Below are 19,254 nucleotides of genomic sequence, written 5' to 3'. Positions count from 1 at the left end.
CCCATTCTGCTTTCTTATAGAACCCGGGACCACCAGCCCAGGGGTGACACCGCCTACAATGGACTGGGTGCTCCCACATCAATCACTGATTAAAATTAGTTAAATGTCCTACAGATGTGAATCTAGCCTGGTTCTCAATTGAGGTTCCCTCGCAGGTGACTTAAGCTTGTGTCAGAATGGCATAGAGCTCACAAGGCACTTCACTCTCTGCTGATGTCTGTGAAGCCCTAAAGTACGACATCATATTTCATTAACTGTCACGTAGCTCTCTTCTAACTGGTCCCTGGAGAGTTGGTATATATTGACAGTCAGGGCAAGGTTAAGTGATACTGAGTAGAGGTGTGTGTCTTACATTCTGAAGACAGTGGCCCTTGTGCCTCACATTTGCGGTGCCGAGCTGATATCATACCCGGTAGGTTAGGGAAGAGGACCTGCATCTCTTCCTCATCCTGTATCTCAGACAGCTGGCCACTAGTGAACTAGTTATGACCCTTGAACCCAGGCCCTTCCAGTTGTGTACTTGCTGGTGCAGTGGATAACGTTTGTTGCTGGTTGAGGGTATGGCCGAACAGGTTTTCCTGTCGGCTATCGCATGTTCGGGGATATTTCTAGCCTCTACTCAGGAAGGTAGCAGTAACAACTTCCCCAGCATCTTCCTGGGTGTTACCACAATACTGAGCCCACTGATGAGAGTGATTTATTGCAAAGCCACATGCTTGAGGAAATGCCGTACGGTGAGTGGTGGACTCTCCGGCTGTGTCTCGGTGACAGTGACCTGGCCTGACGGGAGGGATGGAAGGAATTTTGGAGTCCTTCACTCCGGGCTTCTTTCAGGAGCACGACATAGGTCAGAAGAGGCCTGGATTGGCCGGGCATGTTCCTCTGTGCCTTTCTGTGCGTGAGGTACAGCAAAGAAGCTCATTCATTGGAGGGTTTCGATTGTCACAAGACTTTGGAATTTGTACCTGGTGGAAGGAGATACTTTTTTTTGCTTTGGATGTCTGCTTTTCTGTCTATTTATATTACAGTCAAAACTTAATTTAATTAGCTATCTGCTTTTTTTTTTTTTTTTTTTTTTTTGTAGGCCCACCTCATAACTGGATGAAGGATTTTATTCTCACAATTTCTATAGTAATTGGTGTTGGGGGTTGTTGGTTTGCTTATACACAAAATAAGACATCGAAGGAACATGTTGCAAAAATGATGAAAGACTTAGAAAGCCTTCAAACTGCAGAGCAGAGCCTCATGGACTTACAAGAGAGGTAACTAAAGCGCCTCACTGCATGGGTGTGCTGGCTCGGGCTGGCTCGGGCTGGCTCGGGCTGGCTCGGGCTGGCTCGGGCTGGCTCGGGCTGGCTCGGGCTGGGGATCCTGGCACTTGAGAGGCAGAGGGAGAGGAGCAGGTCCAGCTCATCATTGGCTGTGTAGCTGGCGACATCAGGGTCAGTCTGTGCTACTAAGAACTTCTCTCAAAAATCCAAACTAAAACAAATTTTATTACCAAAACTTGTCGCGACTCTCGATGTTCACATAAGTCGACATGCTTGTGAAATGTCACATGAATATGTATGTAAACAGTTACGTTAGGTTAGTTCATGTTAGGAATACATGCTTATTTCATTGTGTATTTTTGGAGAATTACAATTTGGGAATAAGTGTGTAGAAGATCATAGGAAGTAAATTAGATATAGGTAGATCGTAGTTGAATTTTACTTTCAAATAGATTTGAATGTTTGTATATTTTTTTAAAAGTCTTTTTGCAGAGACTATTTTTTGTGATCCTTGCCTTTTGAGCCCAAGATAAAAAAAATGATCAAATAATAGGTTGCCTGATACTTACTCTAATTTAAGATTAATAGAAATACTATAAATTCTGATTTTGAAAAGTGTGATATTGTTTGAAACAATTTTTTTTCATTGAAATGCAATTTTGGATGCATAAGGGCTGAATTTTTAAAGATGTATTGTTCTCCAAGACTTGAAAAGGCACAGGAAGAAAACAGAACTGTTGCTGTAGAAAAGCAGAATCTGGAGCGGAAAATGATGGATGAGATCAACTATGCCAAGGAGGAGGCCTGCCGGCTGCGGGAGCTGAGGGAGGGCGCCGAGTGTGAGCTGAGCCGGCGCCAGTATGCCGAGCAGGAGCTGGAGCAGGTACGGTTCTGTGGAAGGGCCCTGCGCCGTTTCCTTTGCTTTGTCCCCTTTGCCGCATCTCTGTCACTGTGTGTACTGTTCCACTAGTCAGAAATACAGTTTAGCACTGATCAAGTCTATATTTTAAGAATAACAAAATGGTGGCCGGAAGGTGAAGTTGCCAGCTTGCTTCTTCTTCCTTGCAACGTTCTGTCCTGCTGGGCTCGTTGGCTTGGTTTCTCAGGTCTGTAGTAAGTTTCTATTTCTAATGTCACCGTGTGCCATGAAAGACATCTACTCTCAAGTTTCTCTAAAGCCACAGGCCGCAGATTTCTGTAAGTCATCCCTTTCAAACCTGTTAGATGGCTTTCAAACACTCTGCTTACGTCTTCAAAGTTACCGACAAAGATGTCCTTCCTGATGTGGGCTTCCTCCACTCAGCTACTCAAAACAGGGTGGAGCGGCTTCCAGACATTTCACAGTGCCCTGGAGAAGGGAGGACTGTGGAATTCCGTGGTATCCATGTGTATCAATTTCCTGTCCCTGCAAGGGCCTCACCCTACTGGAGCGTGTGTTTCCTTCCATTCATCATTCTAGAAGATGCCTTAATTCTTGTCCTATGGCCCCTCCGTGTTCTTCAGAACACACTCAGGTTCCTCTAAAGCCATCTCATCTTTCTGACTTAGCCATTTATTGACTGAGAAATCGATGAGCCGGATAAGGCCTGGGAGTCAGTGAGCTGTGAGGCAGGACAGGAGCCTGAGCGCTGCCTCACCTGCACTGCTTACAGCTGCCTTTTACCTGGTGTCAAGGAAAAGCTGAGGGTTCCGTGAGGGGTCCTAACTGCACCACGGGTAAGTGCGTCTGTTGAGCACCACGGAGAACTTGTCGGACCGAATGAACTCTGGTCCTCTTTTGTTGCTATTGACTACACATCTCTCTTGAAGTAACACTTTAAATTAAATCTCTTTCCCTTCACTTAAGTTCATTAATCTTTGTCTGGTTAATTTTTGTGTATGGTTTTTAAAATCTATTTGCAAGTTTTTTTAAAAAATATATAACGTTTCCTTAAATGTTTTTTTAAATTATTAAAATCGACATGTTTTGTAGTTAGGCCCATCTCACTGGTAAACTGTTCTGTACAGGATACAGGAAAGAGTCAAGAAATTAACCATAAAGGCCTATCGAGAGTTACACTGTGTCCAAGAACTAGGTATGCCCTTCAGGCTCTTACTAAAACCCTCAGGACTACTAACAGCTTGCTAGCTCAGCCTCAACTTCCCTATGAGAGGAGTAATGCGGAAGAGCTAAGTTAGTTCCTGTCTTATGTGCATATGTTAACTACCCTCCACGTGGGTTCCATCCCATCATCGTGTCTCATCCCATCGTCCCCTCTGTCCTCTCCTCATCACTCTTCCCACCCATTCCTTCTGCTTTCACGCCTTTTCACCTGATTGTTTTGATGACTCAGTGAGTTTGATTCATTTCCTTTATGGAGTCCTTGGGGAGGGAGTATTTGCAGAAGCATAGGCTTACCAGTGGCCAGTAAGGATAACGGCTGTTCTTCCTTAAGAATGGGGTTTGACAGGTGGCTGCCTCTCGCCATCTCTGGTTCTGTCACAGAGAGCTTGCAGTCCTCGTAGGCCCTAAGGTCACCACAGCATGATGCACCAGTTGTGCCAGCATAGACATAATCCTCATGCCGTCCTGAGGCAATCAAAGATGGCTGAAAGGAGAGCGGGGATCTTGTAGGAAGAACTCTGCCAACATGATGGCATTGATAAGAAACACCACTCTGAGTGGTCGGTGTGCAGAAACCCTGGCTTCTACACTGCCTGCTCTGAGCACTGACCCTTGTGCTGCACAGAGAAGGTTACAGGTGAGGACCAAAGCCACGCGACCACAACTGTTATTCAACAAAGGCAAGATTTCCTCTACTGCTGTTCAAAGCTTCATTGACTGAGGCAGTAAACGATTAAACTGGGAAGTTAATGTATGGATATCCATACAGTACCCTACAATCACATATAATTTGAAACATATTCTCCACCTCCCCAGTGGAAATAACTTCAAAAATGATCATATTGTATTATTTTCCTTAAATGAAGACTTTTGGGTCTCTATCACTTTATATTTTTACATCAATGATTTTGCTTCTAAAAATTTCATATTATCAGTGTAAGTCTCAGACAGTGATCCTAAAAGTATGGATTTTGCTAGAAGCTTCATGGGCTTCCAGCAAATCAAATCAGTCAAATTAGGTCTAGAAGCCAGCTTTTAGGTATGTGGGCTGCTTTTTCTGACATGTTTCTTATTGTTTCTAATGTTCCATAGCGATGGAGTTTTTAGACCTTCAATTAATTTGCATAACTGATTAGATTTTGACCATTCATGAATAACAACATAACTCAAATTAAGAGTAAAGATTTCAATCAAATAACAAAGTTATTAATTTAGTAGATATTGAACAGTTGCTAATATAGGATGGTCATAAATTTTATATTATTCAACAGTTAATTTAATCATTGCTCTTCCTCAATTTATGCCCCAAATACAAAGTTTCTGTGTAAAATAATTTAATTATCTTAGGAGAAGCTTATAGAAAATATTTAGGGTTATAGAGAGTAACATGAGTGAAATGTGTTGATTCTATGTGTAGATTCTGAACCTTTACATTACACGGAGTCTGTAGTTCCAAAGTCTTGGGAGAGACTTGACTGCAGTCTGCAGTCTTCTGAAGGACGTGTGTCACAGGGCCTGAGAGATCAGCAGGGACGCCACAGAGCTTAGCCATCTTATTAAATTCACATTGTCCTATGTACAGTACACAGTGAGTCACCTAGGCGGGTGTCACCCAAGACTTTCTTCCACTGGGGGAAAAAACCTTATCTGAAAAACCCTGCCCTTTTTTAAAGTCCCAAGTTGCAACTCTTTAATCTTTTGATTTTTATTTTATTTTAGTGTTTTTTGGTTTATACACTGTGTGTCCTGTTGTGATTTCTTTTTAACTTTGGGGTTTTAAAATATTTTTCTACACTGCCCAACAGCTGTTCTATTTCTTTATCAAAAGTTTGTGTAGTCCTGTTCTTAGTTTACTCTGGCAAACAGAAAGGTTTATTTAAATAAATTGGATTTGTTCAGACCGAACATTCCTCTGCACTTTCGTTTAGAAAAGGAGGGAGTTTGAGTTACCTCAGTTAGCTTTTGGGTGCAGTCACTCTGCAGTTATGGCCGGGCACCAGGGTCAGTATCCCAAGGTGCACCTGGGGCTTTGTGGGAAGATTTTGAGTGACGCACATCAGTCCTGCCTAGACTTAAGTAAGTTGTTCCAAGAACTGAGTCTCTGTTCCTTCTTCGTCACTGTCTTAGTGGGGCTTTTCTTTAGATATTTTTTTCCTTAACATTTATTATACTTACCACACCAGGCATTTTATTTCCTTTGTTTAATCGGGTGGCCCTTAGATAGCATGTGGGAAAAGGACTTCATCCTTACAGGGAGAGCAATGCATAGTTTCTCACAGGGAAAAGGAAATATATTCTTGACCAGATTGATTTTCTTGAAATGTACACATAGTCTATTGATGCTTAGTGTCTGCTTCCTTACAGGAGCAGTGGGTGATGTAGAAAGGGTGGGACGGACCGCAGTAGGAGAAGCGAAGAGAGAGCAGACAGGGTGTCAGGAAATGAGGGCTAGAAATTCCACTCTGTTTATGTGGGCATTGCTTCATATCCGAGGTGACCAATAAATGCACTGTGCAGAAAGTGTGACCAGTAATTATTTATGGCTCCTAGACTGTTTTCTCTTGTGCCTGACTTGTCTCAGCTTGACAACTATAAAATACAAAAACTAAATATTTCCACTTTTTATATGTGTGCAGACATAAGTGTTCCTTCTCTAATCTATAGGTTCAGCTTTGCTTAGTAAATTTACGATGTACTTAAAGTCAGCCCTAATTTTAAAATAAAAGGTACACTTAGATTTAGTGATTTTTAAAAGGTTTTTGTAAAATCTGTAATTGAAATTTTTTCCTGTTCTGATACTGATGTTTATTTCAGTCTTCCTTTGTGTTTTCTTCCCTCGTCCGTCCAGGTCCGCATGGCTCTGAAAAAGGCCGAGAAGGAGTTTGAGCTGAGAAGCAGCTGGTCTGTCCCTGATGCACTACAGAAGTGGCTTCAGCTCACACACGAAGTCGAAGTCCAGTACTACAACATTAAGAGGCAGAACGCCGAGATGCAGCTAGCCATCGCCAAGGACGAGGTAGTGCCTAGTGCTAGTTCATGATCAGCCACTGAGATGCAAAGACTCAGTAAAAGCCCTTATGAAGATTCTGTTTTTAAAATTAGTCTGTCATGTAAATTGACTCTTGCAGTTGTTGAATTTAAAGTGAAATCACTTTCTCTAGAGAAGTGCATATATAGCTTTCAAAATTACTGTAGTGCCCTTGAGAAATTGTGATTATTTCTACTATTGTAAATGTTTTATACGGAGCTTTTCTCCTCCAGGTTGCTGCCTCCTATCTGATGCAGGTTAGTAGTTATGAGAAATTCATGTTTGCTGTTTATTAAATTGTGTGAAATAGGAGTAAGTCTTAATCTGAATTCTGGAAAAAAATGTGTAGTTGACCCACTAACCCTCATTGCATTAGGATCTGGTTAATGTCTTTCTGTTGGTTTTAATAGAAGATTCTGGTCTTTTGCAGCTATAGAGATATGAGAAACAGCTCTCTAGAGCAAAGCTTTAAATGTCTTTGACTTAGGAAAGCATGCTTTCTCATCTGTTTTCCTATTTTGAAACCATGTCTGTATCTTGGCTAATAATTTTCTACTGTTTTTATGACTATTAATAGTTAAAACCAGGATCAAGTTTATTGGTTCTATTTTCCTAAACCTAGCTTTGTTTTTTACCTTTTGGGTCTAGGCAGAAAAAATCAAGAAGAAGAGAAGTACAGTCTTTGGGACCCTGCATGTTGCACACAGCTCCTCCCTGGATGAAGTAGACCACAAGATTCTGGAAGCCAAGTGAGCATGCTGTTTAACCTGTCTGTCTGTCTGTCTGTCTGTCTGTCTGTCTGTCCAGCTGCATACTCTGTAGATATCAGTGAACTGTATGTAATTTATACTGATTTGGAAATTGGGTAATTTCTTCTGATCCTCCTGTTGATTCTATTTCGATATCGTATTAAAGTTCAGTCCGCTGAGCGGTTCACCCGTTGACTTTGCAGGAAAGCGCTCTCTGAGCTGACGACGTGTCTGCGGGAACGCCTGTTTCGATGGCAGCAGATTGAGAAGATCTGTGGCTTTCAGATAGCTCACAACTCTGGGCTCCCCAGCCTCACGTCCTCACTGTACTCTGACCACAGCTGGGTGGTGATGCCCAGGGTCTCCATCCCACCCTACCCCATTGCTGGAGGAGTGGACGACCTAGACGAAGACACGCCCCCAATCGTGTCGCAGTTTCCAGGTCAGTAGAGCCTTCGCTCGGTCTTTAATGTTCGCTCCTGACCTGACCTCTTAGGAGTGATGTATTTTGAGACTTACAGGGGAGAAATAAAATCTTTGTTGTTACTTTTTAATATATTCTGTTTGAGAATACGACAAGATATTCTTAATGTATGTGCTATATATTGTCTTAGAAATCTCCCTGATCAAGAAGCATTCATCTCTAGTCTGTGTAATTTATCACATTTATATCTTAACAGTCATCATGTATAAGTCGTTGTAGGATTCTGCTTTTAAACATGACTTACCATTACATTAAAGTTAATTAGCAAAATTAAACTGCTTGCTTATGGAAATTCACATGTGATATGTACATGCATATGTTTAAAACATTGTGTACATATATATACACATATACATATACATACATGCACACATACACACACACACACACACACACACACACACACACACACACACACACCCATAAGTAAGGTGTTTGACACTTATGGGGAAAAATACTGTTGTTTTAAGATGAGGCTTGTTGTGTAGCTCAGGCTAGCCTCCTGCCTCAGTCTTTTGAGTACAGGATTGTGCATGTGCACTGGCCTGATCCTTTTGCTAGAATGTAAGTCCCTCCAAAGGAAGCTTTTTGTGTGCATTAGTATTGTTTAGTTGTGTGCTATGCTTCTGAGTTATACTTTATTAAAAAAAATCTTGGTAAGATAAAATTCGAATGCTTAACTTTTGACTTTCTGCAATTACAGATGTTTTCACTTTACAGGTGTTTTTAAATTAGAGATTATTTGAAAACTTCTTTACCCTTATTACTGCTTGCCTGGTCCATTTTCCCAATACCTATGACTTTTTACAGTGTCAGTAGAATGAAGTTCTGAAGAAAGGAGAACTAACTGTCTTAGTTCAGTTCTTGGCTGATAGAAACCTCAGACAATTAGATTTTGAGGGCAATCAAGTCATCCTCTCCAAGGAATTTCCAGTTTGACCTTTTCCGTTCATGCCGCAGCTTTCCCGAGACTGTTAAGCAGTGCTGAGGGTGTGATAGAGTTGTGTCAGGTCACACTCTGAATTTGACAGATAGCTCCCAACCAGTGAGCCTGCTTCTGTCCTTTTCCTGGCCTCAATGCTGTGGTGGGTGAAGAGGCAGCCACTCTTCCAGAGGGAGGGGCAGCTTGTGAGTTTGGGGCACACTAGGAACAGGTGAGATATATATCATATCACTGGATCGTAAGTGCGTGTTTGTTTGAACACTAAACCTTTTAAAAGTAGTTTTTCTTTAAAATATGTAATCATTGCAAATCAGAATTGCGCTTGAGGATGATCCATTTCCTTAATTAAATCTTATCCTTGCCTATGTTAGAAGCACTTTTAAGAGTTTGGAAATGACAAAACGTTTTTATTTTTATTTTTTGGTCAATTAAAAGAAAATATTTATACTAAATGTGAATAACTGGCATGTGTTTTAAATAACTGTGGTATTATACATAGACATTTATACTTGTAAATGTGAAAAAGTACAAGAGCTGGCTAGAAATTAAACTGACCGCTCATAGAATTGGAGCGCTGTGCCGCCACCTAGTGTCCATACAGTGGTACTCCACGTTGCTTTGTTACAAGGACTTCATTTAAATATCTCTTTATTGGTTATATGTTAATTATGCTTGAAATAATGTCCAGGAAACGTGCTTTTTGTATGAAAATAGCAAAGGGATGATTCTAATACACATAAGACTGGTTTTTACTTGAGGAAGCCCCAGAAACCGATATATTTATTGTGAGTAGAAGAATAGAGGAGAGAATTACTCCTTCTCCCCCAGGTTTTAGGTATCTGCTAATTTCTTTCAGAGTAGAATGTAGTAGAAATGTATTTCCACTTTCTTATAAACCCTTTGTTTAAAGTCACTGAAGACAGTGCCCACCCACTACAGAAGTAAACAGGTTGTCTTTCTTTCTGAAATGAACCACACCACCTCTCTCCCTCTGCCAAAGCTGTGTCCGTTCTAAAGCCCATCAGAGCATGCTCTTTACACATGTGATGTACAATACACACCTCTGCTGCATACTCACGCCATCCACATAAGTATCATCGGATTATACTTACCATTTTTCAGCTGTGCTCAAAATGTGCTTCAGAGTTTTTCTGTTTGTACAAGTTAAATTTACTGTGATTGTTTAACATAGGTCAGCCATAGCCTGTTTATATATTTAATAACATGGGTCTTCTCCTTTCCCACTGAGATTCCTTGTATATTTTTCTTTTAAAAACAATAGTGGAAACACAGACCCTTTTGTTACGCATTATGCCCAACTCTAAGAGAGATTTTTGGTCACTGGGCAAGCATCTCCTACTAGTCATGGCCAAATGCCTCCGCTCCTATGCCGTGTTTGTGCGTAGTGCCCTGTGTCCTCACTCACACTTGACATGACCGGATAGCTTGGTTCTGCAGCCCGCATGGAGCCATACCGCACGATGCCTAGACTCACTTCATCAGTAGTTCGGGGCTGTGTGAAGCAGACTGTAGCCTGCTTCGCTGATCTATTTGCCCCGAGGCTCTTCCATGGTTTGTTGTCTGCTTCCCTCCTTCTTCCCCTCCTTCTCTCTCATGCTCACCAGTCAGGGCATCACATAACGTGAGTTAGGAACATTAGTGTGCTAGTATTGTCTGCCGTGTTCTGATGTGTGGGCTGTCACTCACAACCATCATTTATGCTACGTTTTTATTCATTATTTAGATATAATTGTCTGATTACCATTCTGGTTCACTTTTCTTTCCTTTTTTGGTTTTTGAACATATAGCATTGATTAGTATTTTGTTAAGCAAATTAGGATTGAGAAATTGCATCTTTAGCAGAAAATGTCCTTATTGATATTTTAACTGAAAATGGATAGTTTAACTAGACAACAGTATAGATTAGTTTCATTCTGTATACTCTCCAGAGTATTTTGAAGTTCCTGTGAGAAATTTGTCCTCAGTCAAATTAGTACGCTTTCCGTGTAGGTAATCTGTAACTTCTGAGTACTGGAGAACGGTTTCATTTCTTGTTGTTCTATGGTTTCATCATTGTATGATTGGAAGCCAAGGCGTCAGAATGGACAGGGACAGCAAAGGAAAGGCCATAACTCTTGATTGATCGAGTGTCATCAATCTTAGAAGTCAACTCGTTCACTGTGGGGAAGAGAACATTGGTGTGCAGTCTGACTGTGGCTTCAGACCTGTTTTATAAAGGCGCACTGTGACAGCACCTCCTTCCTGGTGCTGTGCCACATGAAGAATGCGGGTGCATCCTGAGCTACCTCGAGAGGCTTGTTCTTGGGCTGCTTTAGTGCAGGAAACACAACAGAGGATGTCTCCACTGCTTGGTTCTAGCTTGAGATTGGCAGTAGACAGATCTAAGACAGAAGCTTCGTGAGGACCTGTGTTCAGAAAGCAAGCTTTGGTTTCAGCTGAGAGACTGCGTGCGTACAGTCTTTATTTAAACCTTCTTAAAGGTCAAACAGGATGTGATATGTCAAGACTATCCATTGGTACGTTATACTGGTTTTTTCCTCCTGATCCAGCATGAGCAGTTTATCTTTCCTTCTAAGTGTGCCAAATCTAAAGGCCATTGTGAATAGCACTTTAAGCTACTCTCCTTAATAGCGTTAGATTTTTATAGTTAAACTACGTTGGTGTTCATTTATTTTAGTTTTCCTTGTTACCGTCTTACTACGTTTGTAGTAATTGCTATTTTTCCACTGGTGGCAGAGAGCAGCAGCTGCTGATACAGTTGCTTGAATAAACATTAGACCTGATATTTTACATCAGCTCTTGTGTACACGGTTTGCAGGAAGACAGCTGAGGGACAGTGGAGGCGATAAGCATGTTCATTGGCTTGTGTTTTTCAGGGACCGTGGCTAAACCTGCTGGATCTTTAGCCAGAAGCAGTAGTTTATGCCGCTCTCGCCGAAGCATCGTGCCGTCCTCCCCGCAGTCTCAGCGAGCCCAGCTTCCCGCCCACGCTCCTCTGGCAGCCCACCCCCGGCACCCGCACCATGCCCATCCTCAGCACTCACTGCCTTCCCCAGACCCAGACATCCTGTCTGTGTCCAGCTGCCCTGCTCTGTATCGGAACGAGGAGGAGGAGGAGGCCATCTACTTCTCTGCTGAGAAACAATGGTACTGGGGCTCAGCCGAGTGTGGAGTGCGGGTCTGAGTGGGCTGAGGGACACGGGTGGGAGTGACAGCAGTGCCACTCCACGCCTGCTCCATCTAACGTGCATCCGGCCTGAATGGGTTTTCCGCTCAGCGTCTCGGGAGCTAAAGCCAAGGTGCTGGTTCTTGTGTGAAACCCGGAGTCCCTTCCGAGCGGTGTGTTTGTGGTCATAGTGCTGAGGTCGTTTCTGTGCCTCTCTAGGAAGGAGGTCTGGCCGGTTTCAGTTTCTAAAGGCCGCCCACCATCCATTGTCAGGTGACCTCACCTTCCAAGCTGACAGCAGAGACTCACTTCTCTGCGCCCCTCTTCTGAGACGTGACCGTGGGGGCTGGTGAATGCTGTTGACCCGGGTCTCAGACCATCAGCTTGTCGAGGGGAAATGTGTATATACACTATAATGCCTTGGGCTTGACTACAGCTGGACACTGTGCCCGAAATTTTAAATAATTGACTGCTTACCAGCATATAGGCAGTTCCCTTTGCCCGGGCTCAAAACTGTTGAGAGCCCGGTGGCGAGAATGATAAACTCACGTGAACTCCATGACTAAGTCCTTCACTGCCAGCATGCCCAGAGGCTCTGGGAGCTCACGGCTCGGCGCTCTTGGCGACAGAACCACCACTGTTGATTTCCAGTTTTACCACATATTAGTACCGCTGGGGTTGGCAGGCTGGGTGGCTCCTTTCCGCTGCCACATGGCTCTGGTGACATTACCGTCCGTTCGCTTTCCCCACACTGGTTCCACCGCCTAGTAAAAGTCTGTTGTTAATTAGCAGACAGTCTCTGAGGCCTGTTCCTCGGGAAGCAGTTGGGGTTTGCAGCCTCATTGCAAGTACGAGTTTAAGGCACCTGTCCACAGGAGCCCGTTACGATTAATATTTTATCTACGTCTTTGTAGTATGACCACAGTCAGGAGCAGGATGGCTTTACCTCTGAGTTGTTTTCCTGTGGGTTCTGGAAGATGGTAGGGGACACCAGAGCTGGCCTGGCCCACATTCTCCACATCATGGAGAATTAGTTAAGTCTCAGGAAGCACATCAGAACTTCACAGCAGTCTCCTAAGTATGAGAGGAATCTGACCTCAGGGATGGCGCTGCTGCTTGACTGGGAAGCCGGCCTCTCTGTCCGCGTGTTCCACAGACACTCGGCTAGCCACCATGTCTTCCCGTAACACTTACAAGCATTTAGCTTTGTTACTACAGAGGCAGTAATGTAGACGGTATACATGGTCTCCAAAGGAAGCGCGCTGTAGAAGGAACGCATTCACAGACACGTGCCCGGGGCTGGGGACAGCTCAGCACCGAGTGCTGGCGGAGCCTTTCGCCTCAGTTCGGTGTCATGTTTGCTCACACCTTCCTCAGGAAGCGACACTTCATCGAGCTCATAACTAAACATCAGAGGCCAGATTAACATTTCATCTTTTCAAACATACGATTCTGAAAGAAGAAAAATAGAAATGAAGGGAAGTCAACAAGGCTTAAATCCCTGGAAGTTAAAGAAGGCATAGCTTAGTTATATTGATTGTTATAACTTACCTTTAATAAACAAGTTTGGTGCTAGAAAGAGGGTCAGACAATGCAGTACTTATTACGTGAGCACAGGCACTGGGTTTAGATCCCTGGAACCCGTGTCAGACCCGTGTACAACTACACGTGTCTTAACTCCAGCAGGAGAAGGGATGGAGACACATAGATCTCTGGCTCATTAGCCAGTCAGCCGACCTGAACTGATGAGCTCTAGTTTTGTTTAGAGACCCTGCCTCAGAAATAACATGGATAGCAATCAAGAAGCTCAGTGTTGACCTGTGACCTACTCTCACACCTGAAGATATCCACACGAATGCATATATCTACATGTGAAAACTCACGCATACATACATACACACGGAAATGATAGGCCATATTAAAGGAAAACTTTACATCTCACTCACACACACACACACACACACACACACATACACACACACATAATTATACCTCTTTTTATAATTGAATAAATAATAAATGGAAGTTGATTTGGTAGAATATTTGCTGGTACTGTTGAGAACATGTAGATTTAAAAGCATCACCTTTGTCTGTCTCATGCAGGGAAGTACCAGACACAGCTTCAGAATGTGACTCCTTAAACTCGTCCATTGGGAGAAAACAGTCTCCTCCTTCAAGCCTTGAGATGTACCAAACATTGTCTTCTCGAAAAATATCAAGAGACGAGCTTTCCCTGGAGGATTCTTCCAGGGGGGATTCCCCAGTGACAGCAGATGTCTCCCGGGGCTCCCCTGAGTGTGTGGGTCTGACAGAAACCAAGAGCATGATCTTCAGCCCTGCAAGCAGAGTATACAATGGCATCCTGGAGAAATCCTGTAGCATGCACCAGCTCTCTAGTGGCATCCCGGTGCCTAATCCTCGACACACTTCGTGCTCCTCAGCTGGCAACGACAGCAAGCCAGTTCAGGAAGCCTCCCATGTCTCCAGAGTGAGCAGCATCCCTCATGACCTTTGTCATAACGGTGAGAAAAGCAAAAAGCCATCGAAAATCAAAAGCCTTTTCAAGAAGAAGTCTAAGTGACTGGCTGACGTGATGGAATTCCATTCAAGTGGCATCTGTAAACGTTTATCTCCCAGCCTCCACTCCGTTTTTATTTTAATTTTAGGGATGTAACTCTATTGGGGCTTTCCAGACTTGGTGCCATAGTGGGAATGTCCTTAGGGCAGCTGTCTACTGTCTGCTTGTTAATGACTACAATCAACTCATCGAGTCAGATATTACCAAGAAGGCGCGGGAGGAGGCAGTTGACGGATTTCCGCCCGTTTATCTCAAGTTGATGTTAGCGATGCACTCAGCACTCTGCCGAAAGCCGCCGAGGACTTCCGAGCTTTAATGGACTGTAAGCCAGCATGGGCTTGCAGACTTTCCTTGTTTACCAGAGTATCTTCTTATCTTTCCACAGAGCTCTTCCCATCATGGACTAAGTAACTGAAAAGAAGTAAAACTGATTGCACTATCGTTTTCCAGACTGGAAAAAAAAAATCTCTGCAAGTAAAACTGTGTAGAGTTTATAAAATGACTGTGGATAGGGGACTGTTTTCACCTTTAGATAAAATGGGTTTTTAAGTAGAAACTAGGGTTTCTAATTGACTTGATTTCTGGAAATGAAAACCCACACTTTTATTACGGGACGCTTCCTCAAATGCATTTATTATTATAAAGTTTCAAGTCCTGCTGTAAAGACCACGTTGTTTTGTTTTCCCAGGGCTTTCACTGTGATTGACTGCACTGCAGGCTGTATGATAAATGTAAACAATGGAAAGACAGACGGCTCTTGACCCCTGGACAAGTGGAAGATGACTTGACTGAAGGACTCAGACATTCGCATGATCAGACTGCAGTCGGGATGGGGACTCACACTTGTTTACAGACTTTGAATAAATGCAAAGATTTATGGTTTGTGAAAAAATTTGTACTGTGGAAAAGATAATAAATTGGAGACATTATTGTGTGGGATTGTGCTGATTTTCGTTGAGAACGCTCCACTTAAAACACCGTTTAATGGAGAGCCGTGTGAGCTGTCTTGCTGCTCACTTGCAGCACAAGAAACAGTCATGTTTTGGAACTGAGTTGTCAACAATTTTTTTTGTTTTATATTGTTTGTCATATTTGTACGTCGTTTGAAATGTTTAAATGTTCTCGTACCAAGATTGACAAATATAAATTTATGGTGCATTTAGATTGTGTGGAATCAGTTTGTAAAGTTTGGAACAGGTTAGCGAGGCCAGCCTGAGAGAAGGCTGAGAGCGGTATCACATAGAACAGCAGTGCACGTTCAGTCTCTGCTTCCTCAGCCTTAAGGCCCGGTCAGAATTATCTGGAAATGCAGTGAAGATGGGAGGTTGGGTGAAAATGGACACATGTTAACTAGAAGTCTTTTTGGTCTGGCTAGTATACATGTTATCTAACTCGGTACTATTTATCTGGAAGTGCTGATGGATAAGTAAGAACTCCCCTTGAGATTTATGTAAAAGGAATGCTTTATTTAGAACCCAAGTCCCAATGTCTCCTGTGAATTGTGGTTATTTACTTCCATTGGTCCCACTGTTACAGTTGTCAGTGGGTCCAATAATAATGATGACTACCAATCAGCTCCTAGGAACAGAAGCTGTCTGTCTGAAATGAAGATGCTTTGCACAGTAAGGTAAGATACCATGAAAGCTGGACTTCAGATAGAAAAGGTCAAAGCTACCAGAGCAGGGAGTGTGCCAGCAGAAGGCTCCGCCTGCAAGATTGCTCATACACAGGTTGGTAGGGTATTCTGTGTCAGGTAGAAATGAAGGGAGGTTGGGTTGAGAGACTATGGTGGCTTTAGGGAAGTTGTGTACTGTGTATGCCCGATTACACATTTATAAGCAGGTCCAGCCAAGGGATATTTACTGTTGCATGGTGTGATTGCATTAACAACAGTGTTTGGAACAGAATAGAAATTAACAGAAAAGAATCTGTTTGAAAAGCCATCCACGTTTCTGCATTCTGTCCTGTGTTGGGTGTGTCTGTAAGTTTTATATATGTTACCTTAATCTCTTTCAAAATCATGATGTTCTCCTGGTTCTTATCGTAAAGTACAAAGAAGGAAACAGCAGAAGGAGAGCCAGATTCAGCTACTAAAACTACTTGGACTATTTGGTGTGCTTTTTGCTAGATGTTTTTCTAAATGGTTATGTATTTTAAGTAATTAAAATCATATTTATTTCATGCTATTTCACTTTTTACTCGAGAATTTCTCCTACATTAAAATTTCTTTGCAAGCAACATTTTAGTGACTGTCTAATAGTTTGATGCTCTATGGATTCACTATAATCCTTTAAAACCTTCTGTTATTCAATGATACACTATTTAAAACATTATAATAACATTATAACGTAACACTATAATATATCATATGTAATCATTTAAACCATTAATCATTAATTCAACTTTAGGCTGCTGCCAAGTTTCTTACATGTAGAGTAATATCATTTAATATTTGTTGAGTATTCTCTAAGCCAAGGGCTATCTAAAACTCGGGAATATAATTTAACTCAAACTTTACAATATCCTGTAAAATAAGGCTTCTCTTTCTTTCTTTCTTTCTTTCTTTCTTTCTTTCTTTCTTTCTTTCTTTCTTTCTTTCTTTCCTCCCTCCCTCCCTCCCTCCCTCCCTCCCTCCCTCCCTTCCTCCCTTCCTTCCTTCCTTCGCCATCTTCCCCATGACCAGACAGCCCAGAGCGTTAGTACGTTGTTGTTGAGTAGTAAGTGGCAGAGAGCAACTCTTTTTTACGTCTAAGTAGCACTGCATAAATTTTACCGTGTATTTTAAGGAAGTGTATAGCAAAGTGTGATGGTTACTTTAGTTTACGTCTATGTACATATTGGTGTGTGTGTGTGTGTACTCACACTGTCTCACACATGCTTCAGGGGTAACATTTTAAAGGTTTCTTTACCCTAGATCAGTGCTTCTCAACCTTCCTAATGTTTCAATCCAAATACACAAGTTCCACAAGTTGTGGTTCCCAGCCATAAGATTATATTCGGTTATATTCATTTTTATCTCATAACTGTAATGCTGCTACTGTTGTCAATCATAAAGTAAATATCTGATATGTGGCTCCTGAGAAAGGGCCATTGTACCCGAGAAGAGGCCATGACTCTGAGAATCGCTGCCGAGTGTGAGCACCCTCGAGTGTGAGCGCCCTCGTACTGCTCAGACTGAGAATCACTGTGAGTGTGAGCGCGAGTGTGAGCGCCTCGTACTGATTCCTGGACTGTTTTGTTTTTGTTGTTTTTAATCATCTAAGAAGACTTTAATATAAAGAAAGAAGAATCTGGACACCTCAAAGAAGGACACTGTTAAAATGGTTGTTTGTTATGCTGTTTGGAGGCTTCAAATGATAGGAATAAAACGTTATATGGACGTAGGCAGAGATTCACTTCTTGATAAACTGATGCATTATGGGTTAGACATTTCAGAACCTGGGCATTTTGGTTAGAATTGTACTTTTATATATCATAAGAGCTTACAAAGTATTTGATGTCATTTAGCGTAGAACAAAGTCATACATAATTTAACTTAAAAGCCTGAGTATTAGAATCAACAGAAACAGATTATTCATACTCTTACCCTGAGAGCATTGATCTGGGAATGTGAAGGAAGTCCTGGTTGTGGAATTCTAGGACTGTTAAGAAATTGTCACTAGCACTCTAAAATAATAATAGTAATGTTTCTATGTTTTATTTTAGCTTCCTTACCCACTGAGATGTCACACTGGCCTCTTGGGACCACTGTGAGTCGGACATGAATATTACTAAGTGTCCATGGGATAAAGATTCACATAAACTGAGTGTTTCCCTTCTACTGTTAGAACTTACACAGAAAGCAACCCAACAGGACCCGTCACACATTCTCCACCAAGTTTAGAATACAGGCAGCAAGCGTCGGAGCCGATGCAAGGGACTCCTGCTTTGTTAAAGATTCACCGACTTCATAGAAAATGAATGCCTAGAGATAGAACAGGTTTTACTGTTTTGTTAGCCTGTATTTTTCATGTTAGTAAATTGCTTGCTTGTGGTTTCTTGCTCATTAACTTCTTAGGAATCTTAACGGTTTTCTAAATAGTTTTGTAATGCTTCCTTCAAGCAGTTAATGTGCTTTCTTTAGCAATGAAACTAGTTTTCTTTTAAATAGACATAACATTTATCCTTATTTTTAAAGTAAGTGAAAGAAAAAATAGGTATAAATTTTGTCTTTTCTGATCTTCTCTTCAGTCTTTGCATCTATGTCTGAGGTGGATCCCCCTCAATGTTAGAGGTAAATAAGAATATGAAGGCCGTGGGGGTTTTCTCCTCCTCCTCCTCCCCCTCCTCCTCCTCCTCCTCCTCCTCCTCCTCCCCCTCCCCCCCCTCCTCCTCCTCCTCTTCCCCCTCCTCTCCCTCCTCCTCCCCCTCTCCCCCCTCCTCCTTCCCCTCCTCCTCCTCCTCCTCCTCCTCCTCCTTCCCCTCCTCCTCCTCCTCCTCCCCCTCCTCCTTCCCCTCCTCCTTCCCCTCCTCCTCCTCCTCCTTCCCCTCCTCCTCCTCCTTCCCCTCCTCCTCCTCCTTCCCCTCCTCCTTCTCCTCCTTCCCCTCCTCCTTCCCCTCCTCCTCCTCCTCCTTCCCCTCCTCCTTCCCCTCCTCCTTCCCCTCCTCCTCCTCCTCCTTCCCCTCCTCCTCCTCCTTCCCCTCCTCCTCCTCCTTCCCCTCCTCCTTCTCCTCCTTCCCCTCCTCCTCCTCCTCCTCCTCCTCCTCCTTCCCCTCCTCCTCCTCCTCCTCCTCCTCCTCCTCCTCCTTCCCCTCCTCCTCCTCCTCCTTCCCCTCCTCCTTCCCCTCCTCCTCCTCCTCCTCCTCCTCCTTCCCCTCCTCCTCCTCCTCCTCCTTCCCCTCCTCCTCCTCCTCCTCCTCCCCCTCCCCCT

The 19,254-nt window shown here is 42.9% G+C and overlaps 1 protein-coding gene across 2 annotated transcripts in view; it reads left to right on the top strand.

The window, feature by feature from the left end:
• Positions 1–16,419, top strand: part of STIM2 (stromal interaction molecule 2) — a 120,293-nt gene extending 103,874 nt beyond the window's left edge. The window contains exons 6-13 of one of the 2 annotated variants that reach the window (XM_080917157.1): positions 1,085–1,262; positions 1,977–2,154; positions 6,224–6,391; positions 6,637–6,660; positions 7,052–7,152; positions 7,356–7,594; positions 11,477–11,747; positions 13,870–16,419. In XM_080917157.1, the coding sequence (XP_080773283.1) occupies positions 1,085–1,262; positions 1,977–2,154; positions 6,224–6,391; positions 6,637–6,660; positions 7,052–7,152; positions 7,356–7,594; positions 11,477–11,747; positions 13,870–14,347 (1,637 nt within the window). In that variant the 3' untranslated portion in view covers positions 14,348–16,419. The remainder of the gene's footprint in view (positions 1–1,084; positions 1,263–1,976; positions 2,155–6,223; positions 6,392–6,636; positions 6,661–7,051; positions 7,153–7,355; positions 7,595–11,476; positions 11,748–13,869) is intronic. The other variant, XM_080917158.1, reaches the window with a different exon arrangement.
• The last annotated feature ends 2,835 nt before the right edge of the window (positions 16,420–19,254 follow it).

The sequence above is a fragment of the Micromys minutus genome (genome assembly GCF_963924665.1).
Source record: "Micromys minutus genome assembly, chromosome: 1".
Lineage (NCBI taxonomy): Eukaryota > Metazoa > Chordata > Mammalia > Rodentia > Muridae > Micromys > Micromys minutus.
This window is presented reverse-complemented; position numbering and strand designations above follow the sequence as displayed.